Source organism: Trachurus japonicus, chromosome 3 (assembly GCF_045865225.1).
Source record: "Trachurus japonicus isolate A0001 chromosome 3, Traja_1.0".
In the NCBI taxonomy this organism is placed as follows: domain Eukaryota; kingdom Metazoa; phylum Chordata; class Actinopteri; order Carangiformes; family Carangidae; genus Trachurus; species Trachurus japonicus.
In genome coordinates, this window is record NC_140909.1 from 24,467,762 (window position 1) to 24,494,873 (window position 27,112).

A 27,112-nucleotide genomic window follows, 5' to 3' on the forward strand; every position below is an offset into this window, starting at 1 on the left:
ACATCATACTTATCATGGGTCTCAGTATTTTGCCAAATGGCTGATTGACATGGGGCCGGAGTAGCAGGATATCAAACCACCAACATTGTCTAGCTCCTTAGCCAAAGCCCTTATAAGAAATGTTATTAGTTCAGCATCAAACTTCATTCCTGCTCTCACCAACACTCAACATCTGATCGCGTCTCCTCTTCTACTAATTACCAGTTAGCCTTGGCCCCAACTCTGTAGCCTTCAATCTTACCCTGAAGATGTATCACTGCTCAGAGTGAGGATCAATCAATCAATCAATCAATTTGTTTATTTCGGGCATGGCCGAAAGGGAAAGCGGGAGAACCAAAAGCTTATCTAGTCCCGCCCCCATTAATTATATCTATGTATTATATATATTATATCCTCTTGTAATTCACAAATGGCTTAAGCAAAAGACAACATTTGGCGTCCCCGGTTCGAATCCCGCGTCGGGCAGACCTTTCCTGCGTGTCATTCCCCCTCTCTCTGCCTCCCCATTTCCTGTCTATCTCTACTGTCATCACTATCAAATAAAGGCAAAAAGCCGAAAAATATACTTTAACAAACAGAATATATTAATATAAAAGAATATGGCTTTTTTTTTTTTTTTACCAAGTACAAGGAGGTCCACAATGCCTGTGCGTGTTTGTGTGATCAATATAGCTGGTAGTGGTGGTGTGTATGTATAGCACATGCGCATACACCAGGGAGAAGGTTGCATGACAATTTTTTTTGCGCTAATCAGCTCCCCTGGGATGGCACAAGTCTGTCTGTATCCATAACAGTGTGTGTATGTTCTGTATGTGCAATATTCTGAATGTATGAATACTGAGCATAGGATTAGGTATAGCTGGTGTGTGTGCGTGTGTGTGACTGTGCATGTGTCCCTTTGTTGGTGTTTAAGTGTCTTATGAATACAAGGAGCCCATGCTGTATTGGAGACGCATTGCAACATGGCTTTTAAATAATTTACAATAAATGAAAGTGAAGAATTAATGAGAGAGCAGATCTTCTCTTATGTTTGTTCTCCTCCTTCACCCCCTCCCCTGTCCTGATGTAAATGTCTTCTCTTTATCCTCTTGCCTGCGTGGAGACTCATCATCAATTTAGGTACTAGTTTTCCCATAATTTGAATGTAAATTGTTGCCATTCAGTGCTCTCACCACATCAGAGCTGGTGTAGCCTTCATGCCCTTGTGTTACAGAAGCAAATGTGAAAGTTTGATCTGTGTGTAAAGAATATAATATAATAAGTGTAATGAATATATGCTGCAGTGATTCTGACCATCTGTCATCATAATGGCAGATATAAAGTATGCAATGCATATGCTTAAAAAAATAGGATGCTGATATAGCCTAATGGAAAATTCACAATATGTTATGCAAAAAACAAATACATCTACTGTAATAAATAAATAGATACCGTATGTGAAATATCAGTGTTGACATTTCTCATACTCAATGACTGTTTTTCAGGATGCACAGAAGACAAAGTGGAGCTAATCTGTTTGACCATGTTGGCAGAATGTAATGAAACAAAAACACAGACTGTCATCTCATGGGGCCTTTAGACAGTAACACATATGGGCATCATGATGAGTCACCTCACAGGCGTTTATTTAGAAACATTCAAACATTGAAAATGGTAAAACACAGATCACAATGTTTTTTTTTCTACTTTTTTGATGTGTCATATGTATATTTCAAAGAAAGTGGACAGATGCTTGAAAAACACTTATGAAAAAGAAAATGAGTGATTAGCCCTTTATTTTTTGTTTAGTTTTGAATAATTAAGGTCATGCTACAATGCTGTATCTGCCCACAGCAGGTCCTCCAGCACAACCAGTCCAAGGCCTACGTGCCTATGTGGCAAAATAAAACAGTGTACTGTATTTTTGCTTTAATGAGAAGAGAAAGCTCCAAAGTTTAAAGAGGACCATGTAATCATTGCCCTTGTTCCAGAATTGACCTGAAAGCAGTGTTGAGTTCATTTCCTGGTTTGTGAACTGATGAAAGCCATGTAACCCCTTCTGTTGTCCATGTTGCTTTTAATTTTAGGAATCTGATATGTGCCTAATCAAACTAAATACACAATCCAACAACTCCAAAACACTCTTGTGGACAAGTTGTGAACTGCACATTCACCACGCTATGAGATAATAATGGAATGTTACAAGACGGAGTTGTTTTCAAGGCAAATGCGTAACAGAAACTACATTCAGACAAGGTTGCTGGGGGGAGTGATTTCAAAAGGAAGTAGTTCTGAGTACAGAATTTGCTTTGTGTCGTAATGTTACATAATCATACGTTATTATTTCATAGCGTGGTGAATGTGCAGGTCACAACTTGTGTGAGTGTTTTGGAGTTGTTGGATTTTGATGAGGGAAACACGGAAATACCGTGCAGCTCGCGTCTTTTCCCCGCCGATTTAAGAACAGCTTGCACCGACAATTACTGTAAAGGTAATAAACCTACTCCTAAAACTATAGGGTTTATGGCAATAGGCAAATATTTCCAAAATGTTGAAATATCCCTTTAAGAATTTATACAGTGATAAGGGAGAGGAACAATAATAATGACACTGATTGCTCCTTTAATTTGACACAATCATGTCAAAATCATATGCCTGCAGAAAGAAAGCATCTCATCTTGTCAGTGTAGGCCAAAAGAAAGGGGACTAATGCCTACAATTTGAATTTAAAATATACTGTATCTAAAAACCTTAATATAAAAACATTTGCAATTTCAGTCAGATTAAAAATGATCCCACATGTTGTCAACTCTGAAAAAAACCCCAAAAAACATTCTTCACATCTCAACAGTTATTACTGTAACAGCTGGTAAGAAAATACAGCTGTGCTATCAGACTGGTGTGTTTGTGCAAGTGTGTACATCTGCATCAGAGATAAATGCACAATACTGTACTAGTAATTTTTTAATTAGCATTTGCAGAATAGTAAAATGTCCTCTCCATGTTAAGGTGTGAAACATGATCATCGTCAGATGTTTGCACAAGTGTGTACAGGCATGTTGCAGATCTTGCCTCTGTCTGCCTGCGTGTACGTGTGTGTGTTTGTTCTGAGGCTGTTCTGAGTGTGCGTGTTTCTGTTAGCATATTGTGCGTCAGTTTCTGTGTGCATATGTGTGTGTAGTTTTGCCTGTTGTGGCGTATGTGTGTGTGTGTGTGTGTGTGTGTTTAGTCTGTGAGATGCGTCAGTAACTGGGGCAGAACTGATTGTTGCTGATGGCTGTAGGCAAGCACAGACCTACATTTTGCTCCGCCATACAGAGGAAGAGGAGGAAGGGGGTGTGGGGGTGCAGGGCACAGGAGAGTAATAAAAATTGGGGTTTCTCCTTTTCTCCTCTCCTCCTCTCTATGGCAACCTCCCACACTCAGCTGTCCAATCTTTGTTTCCTCTGCCTGTCCTTTATTATGTCTGCTGTGATGCTTGACAGGCAAAGGGACTTACTCAGCACACAGACAGGAAGTGACTCTGGAAACAAGCAAGAGGGAGAGAGAGAAAATCGTGACTGAATAAAGAAAGAAGAGGAGAGAACAAATGTGACAGGATAAATGAGTGACACTGATGGAGAGGCAAAGAAAGAATTACACCAGTGTTAGTGTGTGTGCTTGCTAAGTCTGACGCCATATGCAACGTAATATCCATTTATGGGTCCACAACGCAAATCTGTGGCAGCAGAACCTGATCCCTTTGTTCTTTAGCGGGGCACCATTAAGAGTAAATTCTGTCAACTCCAATGAAGTGGATTGTGCCTCAGTGTAGATTAAGGCATACATGAAAGTAGTAGTTAGCGGTAAACTGGCTGGAGGAGGTCTGGGTGACATGCAGGTCCTGGTATGCTAAAATTTAGGCCAGTTGACATGACCTGGCTGCTATCCCCTTTTTGGATTCAGAAGTAGATTTTGTCCACTACTGCAGGATAATGGGGGGAGACTGCATGCTATATTTCTTGAAGTGTAGAGTTTGCTACATCATTTATTCAGCATCAGATCTAATGTTAAAACATACAAACTTTCACGTGTAGAGGGGGAGGGGGGTTAAAGTTCCCTTTTCAGATATTTTTGAATAGTGTAAAAATACCCTGTTATGATTATTTATTTATTTTAACTGGCAGCAGGTGCACCAACAAGCTGTGCTGAGTGAGGGTAAAGGAAAGGGTAAGATAATAGTTACAGCGAATAAGAAATAATTTGAGAAACTGTTGTGAAAACAAAATCATGACTATTCAGTAATCAGTCAAAGTCATATACAAAAATCTAGACTCTATAACTATGGGGGATTAAATGTGTTTTTCACTAAAACAGTCTTATGTTCTATGACCATATCTAAAATCGACTTCCTGTATTTATTGCTGACAAATGCTGCAGTATCAAAAGGTCACTGCTGGTCGTAGTTCCTCTGTATGGCCAAAACAAAACCAAAAGTTAGCTCTCAAATCATTTTCTTGAAAGAGCAACTCACCAGACAACAAAAAACAAAAGTTCACATTTTGTGGGGCACTGCCGTGTTGAAAACAGCTGAAATCGGCTTTCAGTAGCCAACATCAGTTACTCAAGTTCTGCTGCTTCCTCTCAAAAGAAATGCCCTGTCATCTCTTTTTATGGTCAGCTGATGTCTGACCCCTGACCCCACTGCAGGTTCTGTTTTTTCTGTGTGTGTGTGTGTGTGTGCGCGTGCATGTGTGCATAAGCAGGGTCCACAACAACATAGATATGAAACTTGATTACTTGCTTTCATGTCAATATAGATAAGAAATATACATTTGAAAAGTTGTAGTTATTATTTATATTTTCACAGTATAGAAAAATATTATATCTGACAGGAGCCTGTGATTCAAAATGGAAGCAAGAGGCACTGTAGGCTGAAGCTTTCTCTTCACTGAATTTGACTCAGCCTCTTTTATTAGACGTTTTTTGACACAGAAAGATGTTCATTTCAAACAGCACTGCTTCCTACGTACACTGACTCCACACAGGCTCAGCTTTGTCACACTGTATGTGATTCACTGCAGCATGTGAATCATCTTATTATGCTAACTCTTTTTTAGGGCATATAAAAAACCCATCGACTAATCTACTGCTCAGCTGTTATTCCACATACAACACAAGAAATATTAAGGAATGACAAAAAATTATTCCTGTTCCTCATTGTTTCATGTTTACTTCACTATTGTGCCTGTGGTCAGTCATCCAGTGTAATTATCAGCAGGTGTACTGTACATTGGCACCAGTCCCACTGCTTATGTGAAAGAGTGGAAAAAACAGGTGAGAACAGCAAGATATTGTGTGTTTATGCCAACCAATGAAATTGTAAAGTAGAAACATGTCTGCACTCACTGACAACGGATGTGATTCTAAAATATATTTAAAGTTAAAGCAGATATCAGTGGAATGTTTTTGTTAATATAAGTCCTAAATAGTCCTATTTTCCGTCAGCAATCACTTACATGAAGTATTTCAGCCTAAACACGAGTCTCTCCGTCACTCTGCTCTGCTGTAACCCGAGGAGAAAACTTTCCTTGTGGGATACAAGTGTTATCCAATGAGGGGAGAGAACGGCATGAAGGGCTGTGTGTGCAGCCAAGGGATGCGCGTGAATGTGGTGACGTAGCACGAGGACCAATTGATGCCTGACAAGGGCGGGGGCTGCTAACTCATGGTGCGTTCAAGGAAACTCGTACTTTGTGTTTTTCCTTCCTGTGAAGTCATACCAGTTCGATCTGGTACGAGTTCACGGGTCGGAAGTTACGAGTGGCCGTTATAGGGAACTTTCACAGACAACAGGACGGTAAAAACACGAGCTACGGGTTACCTGGAACGCTACCAAGTCGTAGTTGTGACTTGAAGCTGTAACTTACGGTTTCAAAAGCCTGCCTTGAACACAGCATTAGCCGAAACGGCCGTGCCACTGATATCTGCTTTAAAGAAGAACTATGCAAGATACCCTAATGAGTAAATGTGATGGTTAAATGACTTTGTATGAGGAGAATGGAGGCTCTTAGCCTTCCACCTAGGGACGCTTGGCACCACGACACCATGGTAATCTGGAATCTCTTGTTAACCCTCCACGGATTGCCCTCTCGTTGACTTTGTTGAAAACAAATGCACATGCACATGGAGGGAGGAGGGTTAGCGGTGAGTTTTTATGACAGTGGAAATATGCACTCCGAAACTGTAGGGGGAGCTCCGTAGCGTAAAGGAGCAAAACAGTGAAAAAGCTACAGATTTGCTTGGACTTTGATAGTTCCCAAGAGTGCAGGTGTATGAGTATTTTGTTTTCTTCTTTTAGCCATTGCAGAGAAACAAATATAGATGGAGTTGCATGATGGTGAATTGATATCTAAGGGAGGGATGTGGATCATTTAGATTTTGAATGATATACAGATTCAGAGTCTCTAACTTACTAAAAAATACTTGGTGATTGACAGAAAGACTGGCTAATTGAAATAAATGATAAATTGATTTGTATTTCACTGTATGCTGGAGCAGTGAGTAGAGACATGGAACAGGGCCTCAGTAGTGTTCATAAAATGTTCAGCCTCCTTCAGGAAGTAACAAGAATTCCATCAAAGAGAAACCTAAAGATAAAGCTCCATCTGAAACATCTACAAAGAGCTGCCCCTAAAAGTGAAAACAGGCTAAATGTGAACCAAACCCAGGATTCTTCAACTTTCCTGAGTAAATTGGCTTCTGTTAAGATATTATTCATTATCTCCCAGCATCACTACATCACAGAGCAGTGATCCAGGCAGTTTCATCAGCTGATACACAACTACTGTATAAGCCTCAATGAGTGCTTCAAAAGTTTAAAAAGAACTATACAAGATTTTTTATACAGCTTTGGAGTAATTGTGATGGTTAAATTACTTGTTACGGTGAGAATTGATGCTTTCTGCCTTCCCACGAGGGTCTCTTGACTGAAAACCAAACTTGCAAGATCACTGCCTCCGACCCGGTGTCCCAGAGCTCGTCTCTCGGGAAACATGGACTGCTTTACGGCACTAGAACACAAACATGGCCGGTAATCTGTAATCTCTTGTTGATGTTACCCACCTCGGTAGACATCATTCCACGGATTGCCTTCTTGCCGGCTTTGTTGAAAACAAATGCACATGGCTAGCAACTCCTCTATTCATCTCATCATGTTCCCAGATTTCAGTGATTAACATCATTTAAGGTGTGCCAGTATGTAAATAGTAAGTCTGAAATCTATTTGAAAATGCGTAAACTATTAACACTAGAACCGCCGTGAGGTCATTTTGACCTCTCTCGCTTCTTAAAATGCACGTAACTCTGTTTGCGTAAAAACCCTATGTCTCCCAGTCGGTGACTTTTCCTAAAAGTGTGTTCTACAAAATCTTATGCGTTTTCACGATTCTAGTATAAAAGAGAACGAAAAAAAGAGTGATTTTACCTAGAACCGCCAAGAGGTCATTTTGACCTCCATTCATTCTAATGCAAAAATGCTAAATGTACTGCATTTTATATAGCCATATATATTATAAAGCCAGCCAGACACACAGTTCAAAACACGTTATGGTAATGCTTCACATTCATATACATACACATACTTTACCAAAAATAACAATAGTCGTTGCTAGGCAACCAATATAGACGACTCTTTATTTTTCTATTTTTCGAACAGTGTGTGTATATAAAAAAATATAAAACTGATTTTCCAATCATTGCAATCTGGGCTAAAGAATGTCCATTTAGTCACTCAGTTTGTCAGTTAGTTAGATAGTTAGTTATTTAGTTAGTCGTAGTCATAGTCATTTTGACCTCATCCCACAACACAACACGAGTTCAGATATTAGAAAGTTGTCAAATAGTTAAAACAGGTGTCAAACAGATAACAAATGAACATTACTCATAAACATTGAACATAACAATGACAGTCCCTTGCTTTCATGAGAAATGGACATGAATTCAGAAATTTGTAACAATTTTGAAAATTTTTATACACACACTGTTCGAAAAATAGAAAAATAAAGAGTCATCTATCTTGGTTGCCTAGCAACGACTATTGTTATTTTTTGTAAAGTATGTGTATGTATATGAATGTGAAGCATTACTATAAAGTGTTTTGAGTTGTGTGTCTGGCTGCTTATATAATATATATGGCTATATAAATGCAGTACATTTAGCATTTTTGTATTAGAATGAATGGAGGTCAAAATGACCTCTTGGCGGTTCTAGGAGTACATGGAATGTTGGCGGTTCTAGTGTTAAACTACTTTTACAACTACTTTGCTGTATGTGCAACAGACACCTAGTCAAATTATCAACTTGTTATTTCCGCAGATCTATTTCCCATGTCCCATTTTCAAGACGAAATGACAGGATGTAGATGTAAAATGTGCAGAAAAGGACATTCCTATTACAAATAGTGAAAATTGGTCACTGATGCCAGAGGGTGAAATCATACTGAGAATGTTTGGATACTTTCCCATGACAGTGACGACAACAAAATGTACAGTCGCTGTTAGGTTGTTGTTTTTTTTGCGTCCAAAACCAACAGGATGACAGATGAGGAAAACGTAATCAGGGGTTTCATTTGTATGACAAATGAACAAGACTGTCTGCACCACTGGTAGCTTTGTTGAGACACCTATAAATAGAAAACCACAGATCCATGCTTAGGAATGCAGTAAAAGCTTGTCAAATTGATTTAACCTGGCTGGATTCTGTCACTTTACCCTACACAGCTGTTAATACACCCACACCGTTTCCATGACTCTTTGAAGTATGTTTACTTTCGACACTGATCTGATCGTTTTCAGGAAAGGGCTTTGTGGGAGATAATGAGAACCAAAGATGAATTTTGCTGCGCCTGAACACGTGCTCAACGGTTTTCTGCCATGTCCATTTGAACCAGTAAATTTTACTGGATAGAGACAGAGAGCATGTGGGAGAGCGCTACGCAGGAATGAGAAGACAACACATGACTTTCGGGACAAACATAAGCACAGACAAGAATGCAATGGCTGTGTGATATCTATCGCATCCTTACTTTTGTCAAGGTCACCATAGAGGTCTATTGTAACCATGTGAATGCACAAACATGTACACATAGAGAGGGCATGGGCATGCGCTCTCCTCTTCCCATCTGTCTCAGGATGCTGACAATTTGGCATGAGCTTAAGTGTGTGTGTATGTGTGTACATGAGCCTGTCCTTATACAGATAACAGTGTGTCACATGCTTGTTGTCACCTGCTCTCTGAAGCCTGAGGCATTCATTTGGAAGGAACTAAGGGCAAAAAATGTAACGTAGATCAGATCTTCTAGTTGGAATTTCATATTTGGAATTCATTTTGAGTTGAGGTTGTGACCTGTGCTACTTGACACAAAAGCTGTTTCAATAAAAATTTAATTTCCAGGCGCCATGTTCAGAGATGAGGTTATCATGTGACAATAACATCTTAATGCCTGAAACCGATACAAGAAAAAGATCCCGTACTGCTCCCTGTGCCTGTCCGGTTTCCAAGCGCTTCTCTCTTTCAAGATCCATCTGTGGTCACAAGAATATCCTGGGCACTGTGACCCATTGACCTTTTAAACATCATTCTGGGTTGTTCACCCTATCAAGTTACTCAAATACTCTGACAGTACAGCAGTTTGTCCACAGACACTTGCTCTCTTTCCTTTCTGCAGAAATACAACTGTATAGTTCCTCTTTCACTCTGTTATTTACTTATATATTACAGTACAATAACAACTGAATATCAACCAAGGTACTGTATATTTTTAAGTGATACTGTCATGGACACCAACACAGATCCAAATTTAACAACAAACACAAACTAAAAGGATTTTTACCCCTGCAAGAATAATCTTCTGTAGTTAATTGTATAAACAATTACATAATCTGTATTGCAGATTTATGAAAATTATTGAAATGTAACACTTTCTGACACTGATCAGTGTTGTAACACCTGTTTAGTTTTAAATCACACATGATACAGATTGATACAATAGACAGTGAGCATTGTAAACTAGGCTGAAAGAAAGATAATCCAATTTTTGCAACAGCTGGGCCAAGCCCCATTAACAGTTCTGTCACTGACTGACTGAAGGTCAACAAGCAACATTGCTTAACTTACAGGGGGGGGGGTGACCAAAAGCAAAACCAAAACATGGACAGGAACATGCAGGTACACAGGAACGCTGACCTCAAACATTGGGCATCAACGCAGACAGACTCACCAAAGACAGTGGGTAAGCACTGAGGTTAAAATGGCAAAACACAAGGTCCACACACCAGAAGCAGCTCCAAAGTTATTCTTTACTATCACCTTAATGTGACATTTCAGGGACATACAGTATCCCTTCTGCAGATATGAACCAGGTGAACAAACACACCACACCCAAATGGGAGGTCACCTGACAAATCATGTGATACAATTTTTATCAGAACATAAGCACATACAGTGTTCAAAAAGATATATAAACAATACAAAAATATATACACGTCTATAAGTAATAAATTAGTTACACACACAAAAAGAAAGAAACATGTGCACTTGCATGCTCACAAAAACATGCTGTAAAAATCACATGACAAACATCAGGAAAAACTCGTCATAGGGTCATGTAATATAAGGCAAGCCTCTGGAAGAGACGTCTCAGTATAGGGTGATGAACAGCTATGTGAAAAAGGTCCAGACAAGTCACCGAAGTAACAGGAAGATACGAATGTAACCACTGAGGTTAAACACGAGGAAACAAGACACAGGTGATGCAATCAAACACAGGTGAGACACATGAGGTAATCACAGGAAGACAAGACAGGAACTTCAAAATAAAACAGGAAATACACAGGGAACAGGACAAACACAACTCTAATATGAGTGTAGCTCCCATTCAATTTACAGACTGATATTATGATGACACAGTGTTTTGCAAAGAACTAAACCCTATTTGTGGACAGTGGATTATGTATTGTGACTGACCCCTGAGCAGGGTCCATGCAGCTCTGAGCACCATGAAGGCCGAGAAAGGGCAGAGTGAATCAATGCGCTATACAGTACACACAGCTTTACAAAGGAGCAACAGCACTAGTTACTCTGTTTGACATCTTTTATGTCATGTTGTGAGAGAGCTTTTCTGCAGAGCCTCATTTCTGTCCAAGAGACTTATGATGCATGATAATCTGACACAACACACAACATTACACAAAGAAGCTCCAACCTTATGAGGCTGTTTTGTAATTTTCTACCTGACTTATCCCAACATCTGAAGCACATTTTCATCTTACTCTACTTGAGTAACAGGCAGAGTGCGAATGCAAGATGCACCTGTATATGAGAATATAACTCTCTTAATAATGCACTCTTAAAATAACAGTGAAACACTGCACCATGGGACAAGACCAGGTTTTTGTTGGTCAGTCATACAATTGCTTTCCACTGCCTCAAGATGGAAATGCACCCACAATGCACCTAACACACAGTGCAGGTGTTGCTTGAAATTACAACAGCTTTACTTGGAATTTTCAGTGTGAGTGTGAGCACAGAGTGGGAGTGGGATCATTGTGATCAACAAATACTGGGCTGAATACAAATGACCTAGCACAGAGTCCAGCCATATACTCAGTTTTGACATTTGTAGTTATACAAATATAAATAAATCACGCAACTCATACTTTACCATGGCCTGCAACACATGCAGACTTTTACTGTAAGTCAAGTACACCACAACTTTAGTATGTTATGTTATGTTATGTTTATTTATTTGATATGGACATCACAAATACATTAAGACTGTTCCAGTGGACAGACCATGCTTTGCTTGAGTGTGTTTAGCACAAGTGCTAATTTTCAACACCAGTCCATAGGCGGCTAATCTAAAAATACAGAACATATTATCAACAGTATGAGATAAAACCAAGTGCATGACACTACATCATGACAGTAACATACTAAAAAATACAGAGCACAAGATCAACGAGAGGAGATTGAGTAAACAGAATCATGATCGTAACAGTAACAATAAAAAAAAAAAAAATAATATAAGAGATTTAAACTGAAAACAAAAACCAAACAAAAAACATCATCTCAGTATTTAAAGGTACTGTGAATGCACTTCTGTGGGGCAATGCGGATACTGTCGTGAATTCAATTCATATAGACAAGTGAGGGTTAAAAGTCAAGTTGAAACTCACAGGTAGCCCTACACCTTACATTACTTCTTATGGATTATATAGCTGTGCAAACTGCTACTGTCTAGATAACAATTTTACATCACAAAAACTCCTTAAGCAAACTGTTGAATTTACTGCACTGTGCTCCATACTGAGCCTCAGTCAGCGTCCCATTTGCATTTAAGACAAATAACATACAGTTAGCTCTCTGATCGCATGTTAATACAGGACAATTCTGTATCTAAAGACGTCATATTATATTTATGGATTGGTTAAATAAAGTTGAGAGGTTTTGTTTCGTGCAAACTGATTCAGAGGATAAACAGACACATTGTCATATTTGTATTATTTCAATGTTATGCAATATCAAAATACCCCTTGTAGAAATCAATAATATTGCTTCTAGGTTTTTTTATTGCATAAGGTTTTTGAAACTCAAAATATTCATATATAGGCTATTTAACGTGTGGAATTATTTTTAAAAGAAATGATGCCCCTTTATACTGTGGGACCCCTACAAGGACCCCTGTTGTGAGCACTGTCACACAATTTATCTGTATCAAAATGTATAGCCTGCTCACAAGACATGTTTCCTGATCAAAGTAACGTAAAACTGATCGAAAGTCATCATGATAGATGTTTAGAGATTATCGCCAGTGAGCTTTATATATTCTTCAAATAGATCAGATAGGCTATAAGAGTCATGTAAGAATCAATGCCAGGACATAGGCTACATGCCATACAGTCGTTGCAGGTCACCAGACATATGAAAGCCATATTAAAAAATATAATAGCTAAGTGATTAATAACAGTCATCGGGTGCAAATTCCTCTCGTCTCTGGTAGCTAAATCTATTTGACATCTACCCCCTGCTGATTTTGTTTGGTGGTCCACTGTGTGCCTGTGCGTGCGTGTGGCCATGTGACAGGCAGTCCAGAGTTGTCCAGCCTCCTTTTTTCACTCCCTTGCAGTTGCATGGATCGTGTTACTGGCTGCTCTCCCCGCACCGCTGAGCCCACCGCCTCTGCGCCAATCACAGTCTGCCTTTACCTCCGTGCACAAGCATGCACCAACGCACAGACACGGACCCTGACATACACACTCGCACGCATTGTGATCCATCACCGCTCAGCAGCTTCTCCACAGCTTTCACATGCGTCCCCGCCGAGTCCGCGTAGCGCTGGCTGCGCCAAGGTGAGCATGGTCGTTCCGATACCTTGTGAACGTCTCACCGCCTGACTGACCCAGAGTCGGGAACAGAGAGAGAGAGAGAGAGGGAGAGAGAGAGCGAGAGCGAGAGAGAGAGAGTGAGAGTCCATCGTTCCTTTCTCACAACCCATCTTCCCTTCGCTTGGAAGAGACCGCAGCGCAAGCCGTCTGTTTCGGCATCATCTTTTTTTCCACCCCTCTCTCCTCCTCCTGCTGTTCTTTCTACACCCCCTCCCCGTTATTGCTGGTCCCTCGGTTTGAAGGAAGAACCGGGGAGTCCGGTCGTGATTTTGTGGAAATAGCGTACATTTCCCCCCTCCCCATCTCCCTGCTGAGTGTTGGTAGCGCGCAGTTGGTGCGCGCTTCTGCAAATTCCGGTGAATGGTGGATTTGGCAAACATGGAGACCGTGGAGAAGGAATGCGGGGCCCTCGGGGGTCTATTCCAGGCGATTGTCAACGACATGAAGGTAAATAAAAGCCCCTTTCTTTTAACGTTTCCGTGATTGCGGTCAAACCCATGTGCTACTTCCCTCAGAATAATCCCACAGGCTATTCATAATGGATTCGGTGCCTCAGTGTCAAGTCTGCATTTAATTAAAATGTGTGGATTTCTGCCTTAACTGATGAAATGATGCTCATGTCTGTTGTATGTAACCGATAGCATCGTTTTACTGATAGTGATGCGGCGGCCAACTGGGGTTGTTGGTGCGAAACCCGCTCCCCCACCTCCACCCCCTCCCCAGAACACTGCCTGCGCATGTAGACGTGAATGCATCCATTATCGGGCACGTTTAACGCGAGGTTTAAATCCTCTCCCGTGGCACAAACAAGATCACCACACCCGCAAAACCCTTCAGTCCGCTGGTTTCACCAAGGCTCATCAAAAGCGTCTGGCAAAATTTTGCGACGGTGCGCACATAATGTGAATTGCAGGTGTGAGTAACCCACGGGTTTCCTATAGAAATGCTGTGTGAGTGGTTGAACGGGGACTCCATTCATCTCGATGCTTTTTATGGGGTCAAACTGAAATCTTAGAGAGGCCTCCCAAAATCGGACCAGATTTGTGTCTATACGTCGGGAAAGCAACAATGGCTCTGACACATTCCGTTACATACACGTGTGGACCAGGGTGGATGGCTGCTTGGGATGTTGCATCCTCACCCCCACAACCATCACGATTTTTTCCCAGTTTAACAGAAAGTCTACAGACCGCACTGCATTTTTTCACTCTGCCCGTGTCGTTCTCGCCTTTTTTCGTGGCTACTGTGCGTCTCCATGAGAGTGCAGCGTCATTGATTTTCTGTCAGGCTGATCTAGCAGCAAAACATGAAGGCGTGAGAACCCGCGCAGCCGTCAGACACCCAACCCTCTTGCATCCTTGCCGTTTCTGTCCTGTCTGTCTGTTTCCCTCCACCCGCCTGCCTGTCTGTCTGCCTGTCTGTCTGACTGACCTGTCTGTCAGTCAGTGATTCTGCAGCTTGATGGCCACAGCATGGCACTAACAGCAGCTACTGCCAGGCTTCAGAGGGGGTTCAGTACCCACCCATGCTCACTAAAGATGCTGTGGATGAAAGCGTCCATCAAATGGGTTATGATCCAGTCTCTGTCAATATGTCTGCCTGCTAGATGCCCATGCAGCTCTGCCTGGCTATCATGTCCTCCCTCACTCTTTGTCCCTACACTATTTATGCATTAAAACCCTAATAGGGGGTACTGCAACATAGGAAGCAAGAGAAATGTAGACAGACATTTTTTTTAAGGTGATGCTTTTTCCTGTCACCTTTTATTTCCACTTTGCTTGACCCTACGGTAGAGGTCACAGCCAATGCTACACTCCTACTGTGCACTAAGGAGAGATTATTGACTTTCTGTTGTTGTAGTGAGACAAGTGGGAGTAGGAGAAAGGGATTCACACAGATTTGATCCTGGATACTAACTCAGCACAGGATACACAGAACAAAAGACTCTTTCCAGTCGTAAATACCCAGTAGAATTTCACATTATGCAATTAATGATTACCTCAATAAAGAATACTCAAGGAGGTATTAACACTGTGCTGTGGCATTGTGGACAATTTGAATTGATATACCAGTGATTTACAGAAAAAATGTTTCTTTAATAAAGGTTGAAGCAGAACATGTCAAGCCCTAAAACCTCCTACATTTCCCATAATGCATGAGAGGGTATGGTCATTCATTTGTATTCAATAAAGATGGAGGAGAGTCTTCTGAGAGCTGTGTAATGTGATGCATCCCCCTATGCAGGTCATAAACCAAGGCAGTTCTGAGGATTTTGTGCAAATGGAAAATCATTATTCTGCCAAATACAACCATTTTGAGATGATAAGAGACCTGTGAAAATGTTCGTCCCTCTGAAAAACCATTCGGGCTGGTTGCATAGCAACATCAGCACCTATGACACAGCATCTGTACTGCTGAGTTCATGATTGAGAGCAGGTGGTACACAGAGGTACTGCGGTACTGCAAGATCAAATCGGGTTGTTTTTGTTGTAGTTCATTTTGCAGAAAATTATATTTTAACAGTTTCTTGTCAAATGACCCCATGACCGATTGGCATTGTCTTTAATAGGAATGATTTTGCGTTGAAATACTGTTAAAGGCCTACAGGAGTCACATGGTGTCACATTAAAGGGGGGGGGGGGCATGTTGTCAATATTTTTGAATAGAATCACAATTCACAATTTGAATGTGAATTTGTGGAGAATGGAAGTGGTTGACTGAAAGTTGTGATACGTATCTTTTGACACCTTTGAATGTTTGTCTGCTCGCTGCTCTTCTACACACACAATGCTGACGTCTGATTACAAATCAAAGGTGTGACTTGTCACAACCAATCGCAACTTATATATAGTTCATATGGGTTATTAATTTGGACAGTTATGCTATTTATTGAAGTCCTATATGTGAGTATTTTCATTTGAAACTTCAGTCACCACTAACCTGCTAGCCTCAGCCCATTTCGCCTTAGGTTGTCCAACGAGCAGGCAGATTTCTCATCTTACAGGCAGACCATAACTCTATCAGCTGCTGACAGTAGTTACCTCAAACTCATCAAGGCTGCAGTACAGAACAAGGAATGCTTAACCGCCAACAACAGGCTGGTTAGTAGCAATTAGCAAATAACATCAAATATCTCAACGCAGATATTTTTAAAGACTTGAAGATTGATTTGGAAAGTAGTCCTAAAACCTCAAAGTCCTAAGTCCTAAAAAGTCCTTGATATAAGACAGTCAGATCACTCAGCTTTACGTCACATTGTAGTTTAAAGAAAGCTGTCATTTCAGCTCAGTGTTCAACCTTCGCAGAACTAGCTGTGTGCATAGGGATGGCCGGTCCTCACACAAGATATTGATACAGTATGTTTCATGAGCACAAATGTCAAGGATAATATCAAGCAAAGCCTCAAGACGTTCACGCTTTGTAATAAACATTTACCTCCATCTTACTTCTCTGAAGCTCCAACACAAACACATTGTACAGAACAAAACGAGCCATCAGCGTTCAAAGCTACCACTTAAAAGGCTTCTCCCCGCTCACTGTTCTTTTACTCTGTCTCTGTTTTCATTTATTATTCATCCTGTTTCTAATGGTCCTCCTGTTTATGTTATCCAGCACACTGAAATATATGGGTCACCTCAATCCCCATGCAGTGATGAATGAATGTCAGTGAGTGGGTGAGAATCATTGTGTCGTCAGCCCTGAAACACTCTCTGATGGGAAACAATGTGGCTTTAATCAGTGTTTATGGCTCACCAAAGAAGAAGACATTTGTCAGAGGAAAGAAATGGATTAATACTTTTCCTTAATTGGTTCTTTGGAACAGGCTGGTTATGACAGCTGGGTTTATGAAGTGGATGCAATCAAACAGTCAGTGCAGAGCAGACATCTTAAAAATCCCATCATGTGCATGATTAGAGCGCTGCACACTGTCTGTACAGTTTGGCTGTCATGTATCAGAAGGAGGAAGAGAGTAACGCACACTGCAGATTAACTTTTGGAAGTGCTGGTGATGGAGCAGGCAACTTAGAAAAAAGGGAGAAAAAAAACACCTATCAATAACAAAGTAGTGATGTGACTGATTAACTATTCAATGTTGTTTATGGGTTATACCTTTGTTGTATTTAAATGCAGGAAGTGACTTTTGGATTTGGGAAACTGTTTTATTAGATTATTTTTATAAATGAGCAGACTGAGAAAATAATCTACAAATTAACTGATGTGAAAATAATTGACCCTTCGCGTAAGCCCCGCCCCCTTGGTTACTGTTGCTACGCCGGGCAAGCTTTCACTCCCAGCCATGCTCTTGGCAATATTTGGTATCGATTTCAAAGGAAATTTCAGCAAATTTCTGGATAAACTGTTCTGAGATAATAGAGAGAAGAAGTCACAAAGATCATTCATAGTTTTCAGTGACGTGACTCGCGCAGGAGGATAAAACATCTGTTCAACGACACGACTGGACAATGTACAGAGCAGCAGTAAGGACCGGTAATTTTACCGTCTATCAACCCACGAAGACTTAGGTCATCTCACTGGTCATGAAACGTTGTCAAACTGCAAGTTTTGGGGCGATTGTGAACCACATACAGCTTTCGCTGCTGTTTTTTTTTTCTCCCACCGCTGTATCAGTCAGTGAAAGCAGTCCCTGCCTGGAGGATCCCTCGCCTAAAAGCCCAGGTAAAAGCCCTAAAAGTACAGCTGTCATTTTGGAGGTGAACATATGGTTATCCCCATATTTACACTTTCTCAAGTCGAAAAAAAAGTCCGCTCGTATCTGAACATCTCTATATTGCTGCTGCCGCCGCCGCCACCGCCATAGTAGCAGCAGCAGCAACAACATCCTTCTCTACAAACAAATGTTTTTCGTCCTAGTCTCAAAATGTGTCCACAAAAGCAAACATAATGACTCGCTGCGGAAAGCTTGCCAGGCCTATAGTTACGGTTGCTAACGTAGGATTGGACAATAGCCGTTTGTGGGAGGAGTTGGCGAAGGGTCAATTGTTTCAGTCCTAAAATGAAGCCTAAAATGAACAAAATGGCTTGATGTGAATCATAGGGCTGAATGGTACGCAGAAAAAGAAAGAAAGAAAAAGCGATTATTTTGGCAGTTATCGTGGTATCTTGAGTCATGATTGCAGTGTGCATGGCCATTTAAACACGATGATAACCTGATTTTTGTTGGGTCTTTTACCAAACAATATCATTTATCAGAACTGCTGCCTCTTGGTTTGCATATTGCATTTGGCCATATTTTGATAATATTTCTGATGTTGAAGCTTTGCTGACCCCGCACTTGGTTTTTAAATGTTTTTTTTGTTTTTCGAATGCACTTACTGTACATTTGACATTAAAGCAAGTCTACTCCATAGAACTAATGTTTTAGCACGGTAGTATAATAGCATGTCCTTATTCCACACAACTGACTTACAAGTTCCATCAGGAATTATAAATGAACTCAAATAAAATGTATTTTTTCCTTTTCAAGAGATGGAAGATCAGATACTTGCAGCATAAAAAGGCAAAACTTTGATTATAGTTCCCCCAGTTTGTAAACTGTATCCTACCTCAGTTTCGTAAGTTTATTTTACGTGTTCATGTTTGCAAGTAGACGTGGTGATTGCATGACTTTGAGTTCACAACTAAATGTTGCTGCCAGCAGATCCGTACTGTTTGGAAAGCACTTTTTCTTCCTCTTTCTCCATCATCTTCCTCTGCCTCATCCTGCCCCTCCTCAGGTCCTCCCTTCCTCTTTCTCTCCTCAGCAGATCCCCCACCTAAGGCCTTGTGTGTCTGTTCTGTGTCATCTGTGCTTGGATGATGTATGGTTGGCAATGGTCTACTGTGTGTTGCACAGAAATGTATAAAAATGAGGATGTCTGGTATTATATAAATATACATATGAAACCTTTACATATGCTCACACGGTAAATTGTGTTTAAGTCTGTGCCTTTGTGTGTGTGGGTGCCATTATGTAGTTGTCTGCCAGTGTGTGTTTAGCCTGGAGGCTATGTCTCGTTACTTTCTAGTGAATTGCACATACAAAGCAACGGACACACACAGGTCACCAGGGGCTAATATGATGAGACACAGAGGTCATGTTCACGCTCAGCTGGCTGTGGACCAGTGGATACTGGTAATATCTTGTTGACAGCAGCAGCAGGATGGAATAAATAAGAATATGACTGAAATAGAGAGGCTGAAGGAAATCGAAGGCAGAGCATTGTATTGGTTAAACAAACTTTCTTTAGGCATGGATAATACAGAGTCTGTTTTGAATCAATACCCGTGTCTTGGCAATATTAAAACAAACATACAAAACATTTTTAGCCACTGTCCAGGTAGTATTTCAGTAGAACATAATTGTATGTTCATAAACTGAATCTTATATTCAGTATGCTACTTTGTTTCATTATCCTAAAAAAGTCTCCCCCATTGGTTTGGCCCAACCTGGCATGTGCCACATGGCATCACCTGTCAATCAAACAATGCAGTGGTGGTTGAAGTGTAGCAGCAACAGCGCTGCTGAAACATGGATTGACAATAGTGGCATAAAAAGTCAAACCAGAGCCGACAAAATCCCAGCAGTATTCAGAAGAATATATGTTGAAGAGATTTACGTCCATGAGTTACTAGCAACACACCCAAGGCATTGCAGGGTTTTTTTTTTTTTTTTTACGTGAGGAGAAGTTAGCAAACAGTGGCATGAAGCCAGCTCATCTCCAGCGGCATCTCAACACAAAACATGCACGTCATGTTGTTGAGCCTCCTGAGTGTTTTAAGAGGAAACTTTATGAATTCAGAAGATGTTTTGAACAACGTCATCAAAGTGATTAACTTCATAAAGTCAAGGCCACTGATACACATCTGTTTTGCCACCTCTGTAAACACACACAACTGCTGCAGCTGCACACAGAAGTGCACTGGCTCTCAACCTGTTTGAAAGACTGGCTTGCAAAGCTGCATTATCTGGATTTCCTTTTTTTTTTTGGTGAAGTGATGTTTATCTAATTTCATGAATTCAGTTCGAGAACAGAAATTTATTACAATTCCAAAAGAGGCTGTTTTAAGTTGATAAGATCTTTATTCATAATTTTAACAAGTCTGTATTTCTATATCTTTTTATTTCCAAATAGTTCAAAAGAGGCCACTACAAATTAACAATGTTTTGCACAGTTATAGTGTAAGTTTATTAAACCAGACACTGATGACACAGTGCTGTGTTTATATCTTTTTTTAAACCAAAAATGCTTTGCACTGTAGATATTTCACAGGGGGTACCGTACGTCACTGAAAAAAGGTTGAGAACCACTGAACACTGTAGTGCAGACATGCTCAATAGCGATACAAAACTAGATGAGCAATTCTAAGCAGAAGAGTAAAATACCGTATACAGCTATAACAGTATAGCTTCTATATTCCTCACCTGCACAAATCATATCAGTGGATAAACTATATCAATAATGGAAGAGTATGATTTCCTCACCCAGGAAGCCCCTGAAAAACCTGTCTGTTTTCAACACATAGTAGTTCTCTTCCTTCTCTCCCTTCCTTCCATGAAATATCAATAGACAGAGTTTGATATAAACCACAGTTAATAGATGCACATTAAATATTCTGTGCTGTAGATCAGATGTTAAAATATACCTTTCAGCGTCGCTATTTTTGATGTTTTTGTTGCCCCTTTAATACATTCAACAAAACACCAACAACTGAGATGCTTAGACTACAATAGTAGCATGTCTTTGACACAGAGATCATGACCTGTTTTGCTAACCACTATCCTCTGGTGCCACCCTCATTAACTGTGGAGTGAAATCATTTTTATAGTGTATCATTAAATATTATGGCTGTTAATACAGACGACCCCCTTTGATTTGAAATAGTTTAATTAGTCCTATATTTTCCATTGGTAATAACCTTGTAATGTAACTTACTGAGGTCTTATGTCATGGAAATAATCTTCATATTTTCCATTTTCAGTTAGAATACACACAAGATAGTGAAAAACTCATCCTTGTCTAATGGACTCTGAGTCAAAATATCTTAGAGTACAAGGGAAAATATCAGCTGTAATCAGTGTAACAGTGACATACAGTACAGTACATGTAGAAACAGTGTCTTCCACTGATTGATTCACACTGTGCAATAAAACTATGGAAGATAAGCATTTAAATTATTCCATGAACAAACATCAGACATACTGTAAATTGAGATCCTTTTTCTTTTCTTCATCTGAGTAGAGACAGCTTTCAGACGCTGGATAGCAGGAGGAGACTGTGGCTTTTGTTGGCCGTACATCTGCTTTACTTATGTTCTCTGGCTATGACCTACTAACCCACACACAAGCTCACATGTATGTGGGTTAGTAGGCTGTCCCTCAAGTTCCACTACGATTGTGAGAAAATTTGAGGCTTGCATTTTCATGTCTTAAAGATCCAAAAGGTTTGTAATCAGACAACAAAACCCATACAGGGATGCTTCTTAAAGCTTATAGCTTTCTCAGTAGCTAGAGGAAGTCCTGCAGATGTGCAGGTGTGCAGTTAAGATTGTTGTTGGTGGATTTCTTCGTGCAGTCATGAGCCAATGATTAAATTTATGTTTATGTTAAATGTTATCTGCGCAAAAGTGAAGAGAAGCTCACACACAGGGGCTCCTGTACAGCGCAATTTATTCACTAGTGACGATGTTTCGAGCCACCGCTCTTCATCAGGTCAAGATCTGATGATCTATCTGCAATCACAGACTATAAATAAAGATGGACCAGGTAGCCATAGGCTTTTGAGGAGTGCCTTTGAAGCTAAGAGTTGGCCACTTTGCCATCATCACCTTGGCAACACATAACTTTTGACTAATTGATTTGGTGGGGCATGTGTGGAGCAAGATGTAAGTGCATGCCTCTCTGAAAACTGTTGAGGATATAGCCTGTGCTGTCTTTAGCATCATTAACACAGCTAAGAATCTGGGTTTTGCTCCAAGGCTGCTAAATATTGTACAAGCCAGAATTCAAGTGTCTACCTGTTTAGCAAACATCTGTGTTTGGGCAGTTTTGTTTCTTGCATGTCTTCTTAAACATTATCAGACATAATTGTTGTGTCTGTGCATTAGTTGTGAATGTAATATAAATAATTATTTTAGTTTTTGATAATAGTACCTCTTGTTTCCCTTACTGTATTACACCATACTGCTACCAAGACAAGAGACAAGAATGGTAACACTGTACTTGGTGACGTGGATGTTTATAGATTAACTAAAGCACCTGGAATGCAAGCCACAAGATCCATTTGTTTTCATTTGAGAAAATATTAAGCATGACCCCCTCAGATACCTTCACACACAGTTTGACACAGTTTGGATAACTCACTGTGAGTTGAGTTATCCATGGCTGCAGAGACACATTGGGTTTTCAAAGGAAATTGAGAGAGCTCAAGGGATGCTGTGCTCTGAGGCTGGTCTTCCACCTCATTAAAGTAGTACACTGGAAAAGCAACAACATCAGCAAACCATGAGAACTGGAAATAAACTGCTCAGTATCCCCACAGAGACAGCTCATTGTTGTTGTTGTTGCCCCCCCCCAACAAAAAAAAAAGCCTGTGACAATTATGTCCTATGACTCTGGGCCATGCTGAACTGAAGATGCTCTGTAGAAGCTTATCATTAGTCCAATCCGTGATGTGTTTGTGTCTGGGTGGTCCAGAGGATTTTCCACCATACCACTGTTGTTAAAAAACAGAGGCCCGGGATGCGTGTCAATAGAGAGAGGAGCAGAAAAAGAAACAGGGACAGCTCTCATCCTGAGCATGCTGTATGTCCATGAAGCCTTGATTTCATCAACAGTGGCAGAAGCTTGGTGATTATAATGACTTTTTACGTAGCCAGTGTGCAAGTTACTGTATACAATGAGGTAACCTATAACATTGTGACTACGTGACATAGCCACAATTACTCTGTCAAAGTGTGGTTATATAACCTTTGGTTGTGTGTTAGAGCCTAAATGATAGCTTTCCATATGATAACTTTTTAAAACAATAATTTAAGCCCATGACTGCAGATAATTTTTCACCAGCATCCTCTGAAATAAATTGGTTTCAGTAAGACATTTGGTTGCTATCAATGCTGTGGTTTTCAGCTTTTGACTTTATATTCCTTAAAACAGTGGTCTTCAAAGAGGGGCTGGGGATCCCCAGGGATCCTTGAGGGGGTTCCTGGAGGTCCCCAGCACAAAGGTCATCTCAAATCAAAAATATGATCAGATGAGGGACCCTAGAACAAAATCCCATCAAACGTCATCTTATCATAGGGGTCTGTGATCCATGATAAATGAGAATGTTTCAAAATTATAATTAAAAGGTGGAAGACAAGCTCAAGTTTCTTTACAGAGCGGGCAGTTTTTAAACAGAGTAAGAAAAAGTGAGTTAAAAGGCAACTTGTGTTTGTCTTGGATCTTAAGGTAAGAAACCTTCTTTGATGTGCATGGTTTTGACCTTGAAACCTGTAAACCATGTTGCTTCAGTTCTTAAGGTGCCAGTCAATGTGCCAGCAAAATGACAGAACATCTAAAGGAGCATCTTCCTCGTTAGAGCTCGTTAAAATCTCGGAGGTCGTTCGGGTCCTGGGCCTCGTTAGGACCGGTAGAGATGAATGAAAAGGACTGGTCGTGGGAGGCATGGAGGCAGCTGGGAGCCAGCCAAGTCAGCCTCCCTCACTGAACCCTTTGTCAGGCCTGTCAAAGCCTTCTCATCACACTCAGCTGTTCACTGTAAAACACACTCATCATTATGAACAGGCCAGAGACACAGACAGAGAATAACAATGAATGTGGCAAATCAATATTCTCTTCTTCATTTCAAACATAAGATACTGAAAGGAAAGAAAGTTATCTTCATGCTCTATATATTACATCTTCATTCAGAGGTGTTTGTAATTAATAAGTGCATGTGCATGTGTGTGTCAGCTTGTATGATTGATGATCAGACTGTAGGTTGTGCATAATTGAGATAAGTTATCACACTATGAAATTTGAAGTTTCTTTCCTCCTTCAGATTAGGAGCTGCCAATTTGAGTTGAATCGTTCAGCTGCAGAGACATTTAGAGTAGAAAAATTACAATCCAGCATCTGCCTTCAGACATAAAGAAACCCCACCCATCCTATCTATGAACACTGGCAGCTTCTACACCTAATGACATGCTGTTAGCGCTGTAGAGCCTCACCTTGCCTCCTGTCATTTGTTTGAATATCTTGGAATTTATTGTGCGGTAGCCAGGGACACGTGCATAAACAGACATTATGGTGAGTGGTGTACTCATATTGCACTGTTTAAGTTGTTATGGCTAACCTGTCAGCAAACATTAAAGGTCCCATGTACAAGTGTAAATGCCCATGCTTTCCTCTCCTCGTTCTGTATATAAAAGAGTTCTGTCCACAGAGAAATACATACAGCCTGTATTCAGACACTGTGCATCAGGACTCATGTAACTTTGTGATGTCACAGCTAACTGCTCTCAGCCATGCCCCAAGCCTCTGATTGTTTACCTTGAAGCTACTGTATTTTTTATTTGAAAACAATCTTATGTGTTAAGTCCTATGGCTACAAAGTGCAAAATGCAGTCTCTCTCCGCTGTTTGATCTCTACCATCTCTCTACCAAGTAGCTAAATATTCCACTATGCTCATTATATACAGTAACCATAAACTTTGTCTGTTTTCCCTGGACAGGTAGTGTTTCACTAATCAGTTGTTTGTGACCAGGATTTTTAAAAATGCTGATTGAAACAACTAAACAAATATGCTAAAATGCTACAACCACAGTTAGGTGACATTTTCATGGCTTTGTCACTGTCATCAACTATTTCAACATCGCACACAGTCTTTTGATGCATGAGTAATATAAAATATATGAATCAGCGCTGCTTCAATTTAAAGGTCAACAACAACCCTACCAGAGCATACACTTACTATTAAATCAGGCTCAGATAATTCTGCAGTGAACATTTGTCAACAATCATGTTTTTATCTTAACAAATGTGCCCACAAGACTCATTCAGTCTAATTTGCTTTGGTTTCATCAGACTCAGCCATCAAAGACAAGCCCCTTACCTCCTTATCTCTGCACACATATCTCTCTAAGTGCTGAGGGTCACAGTAACAGTTGCCGTCACTTAGACTAAGTGGTCTGGTGGACGCACCTCCAGCTTGCATCGACGGTCCTTTCACACGATTGGAGCGTTGCAGATAATAATGACTTTCAGCACAGCGAAGGAGAGGAAAGAAACAGCCTAAGTGGCATCTTCATAGCTGTAAGAGCCTGGGTGAGTGATGGCTGCTAGTGAATATACCATTCAAATTAAATATGATGGTGCCACCTCGTTCTTGCCTTCTATTGGTGTGCGGTCTGACAGTGTGTAAATCTCTCTACACTTTTTGGTCTGTGCTTGATTATTGATGTTTATGCGTGAAATGCTTCTTTGGCTTGAGAGCTTTGTAAAGCTAAAAGGGGAACCCCACATGGGCAATCAGGCAAAGTATTATATGCCAGTGTCTTTGGTCTAAATCACAATCCACAATCTGCGTCCTCTTTTGAACTGATTATATTGTGATTTTTAGCTTCTAGCTTGCCTTGATGCTTGTGTTGGATGATATTTCTTCTTTCTACAGTTCCTCACCTACAATTCAAACTGTGCTTATGCAGCATTTGTTTGGACAGCACTGCATTTATTATTTATGAGGTGCTACATGAAAGTGCTTTGATTTGAAAATTCAGTTGTTGTTAATCAGCCACCCGCGGCTGCATTTTTCCCTTTAAGCAGCCAGATCCCTTGTCCTGCAGATGGACTGCAACTCCACCAGCTTTGATTGTAGCTGGTAGTGATGGTTGCTGTTTTCCTGGAGAACTGGCTCATGTGCTGTTACACCAATCTAGAAGCTGTAGAGCAGAACAAGGTCTGCCATTGGCAGCTGCAGTTAACAGGCTAGCTGCGATTAGTGATTGATAAATATAACATAATGATGTGATCTGTACAATAACTATATGCCAAAGGAAGACCAGCCATATGTGTGCTTTGTTATATTGTAGTTGTGAAACTTTTAAATGATGTTGAAATTATTTTTATTTTTTTTTATCAAGTATTATGGTAAAATATTGAAGCTGTAAAGTGCTATTTTCTCTCTTCCCTTCTCACCTCCCATCTTTCATTCCTGCTGTGATAAAGTAGTGTGAGATGTGATCATATCACTGCCACCTCTGTCTGGCATACAGTATTATATGCAATTCAAGAGTGCAGCTTTAACCAAACCATGGGGCAGACACCCTGTTGTACAGATGTTTTAAGTATATGGTGTCTGTGATCTCTGGCCTTGCAGTGTAGAGACACAACAACACGCAGATGGTTTCCTATTTCCCCTCATCACTATGTTTAGATTGGAATTAGCTGCTGCACTTCATCAATTATGCAGCAAGGCAGCCTCTGTCTCCTCATCTGCATGCTAATCCCTCTCCCTTTGAAACAAAGTGCCAGCCTATGTGATTCACACTCAGCATGGTGGAGGAAATCATGACTCCACTTATCTTCCTTCTGTATAATGTTTTTTGTAAAACAAGAGAAATACGCTGAAAAGCTTCAGCTGAAGTCAAACAAATTTATGTTATGATTTCTCCCTTGTTTAAACTTGCTGTTAGGCAAGATCTCTAAACCATAAAACAGCATGACCATTGA

The 27,112-nt window shown here is 40.4% G+C and overlaps 1 protein-coding gene across 7 annotated transcripts in view; it reads left to right on the forward strand.

The window, feature by feature from the left end:
• Positions 1-13,247: 13,247 nt before the first annotated feature.
• The window catches only part of mtss2b (MTSS I-BAR domain containing 2b), a 61,905-nt gene continuing 48,040 nt past the window's right edge, over positions 13,248-27,112 (forward strand). For all 7 annotated transcript variants that reach the window (XM_085767504.1, XM_085767533.1, XM_085767511.1 and 4 more), the window contains exon 1: positions 13,248-13,850. In XM_085767504.1, the coding sequence (XP_085623630.1) occupies positions 13,764-13,850 (87 nt within the window). In that variant the 5' untranslated portion in view covers positions 13,248-13,763. The remainder of the gene's footprint in view (positions 13,851-27,112) is intronic.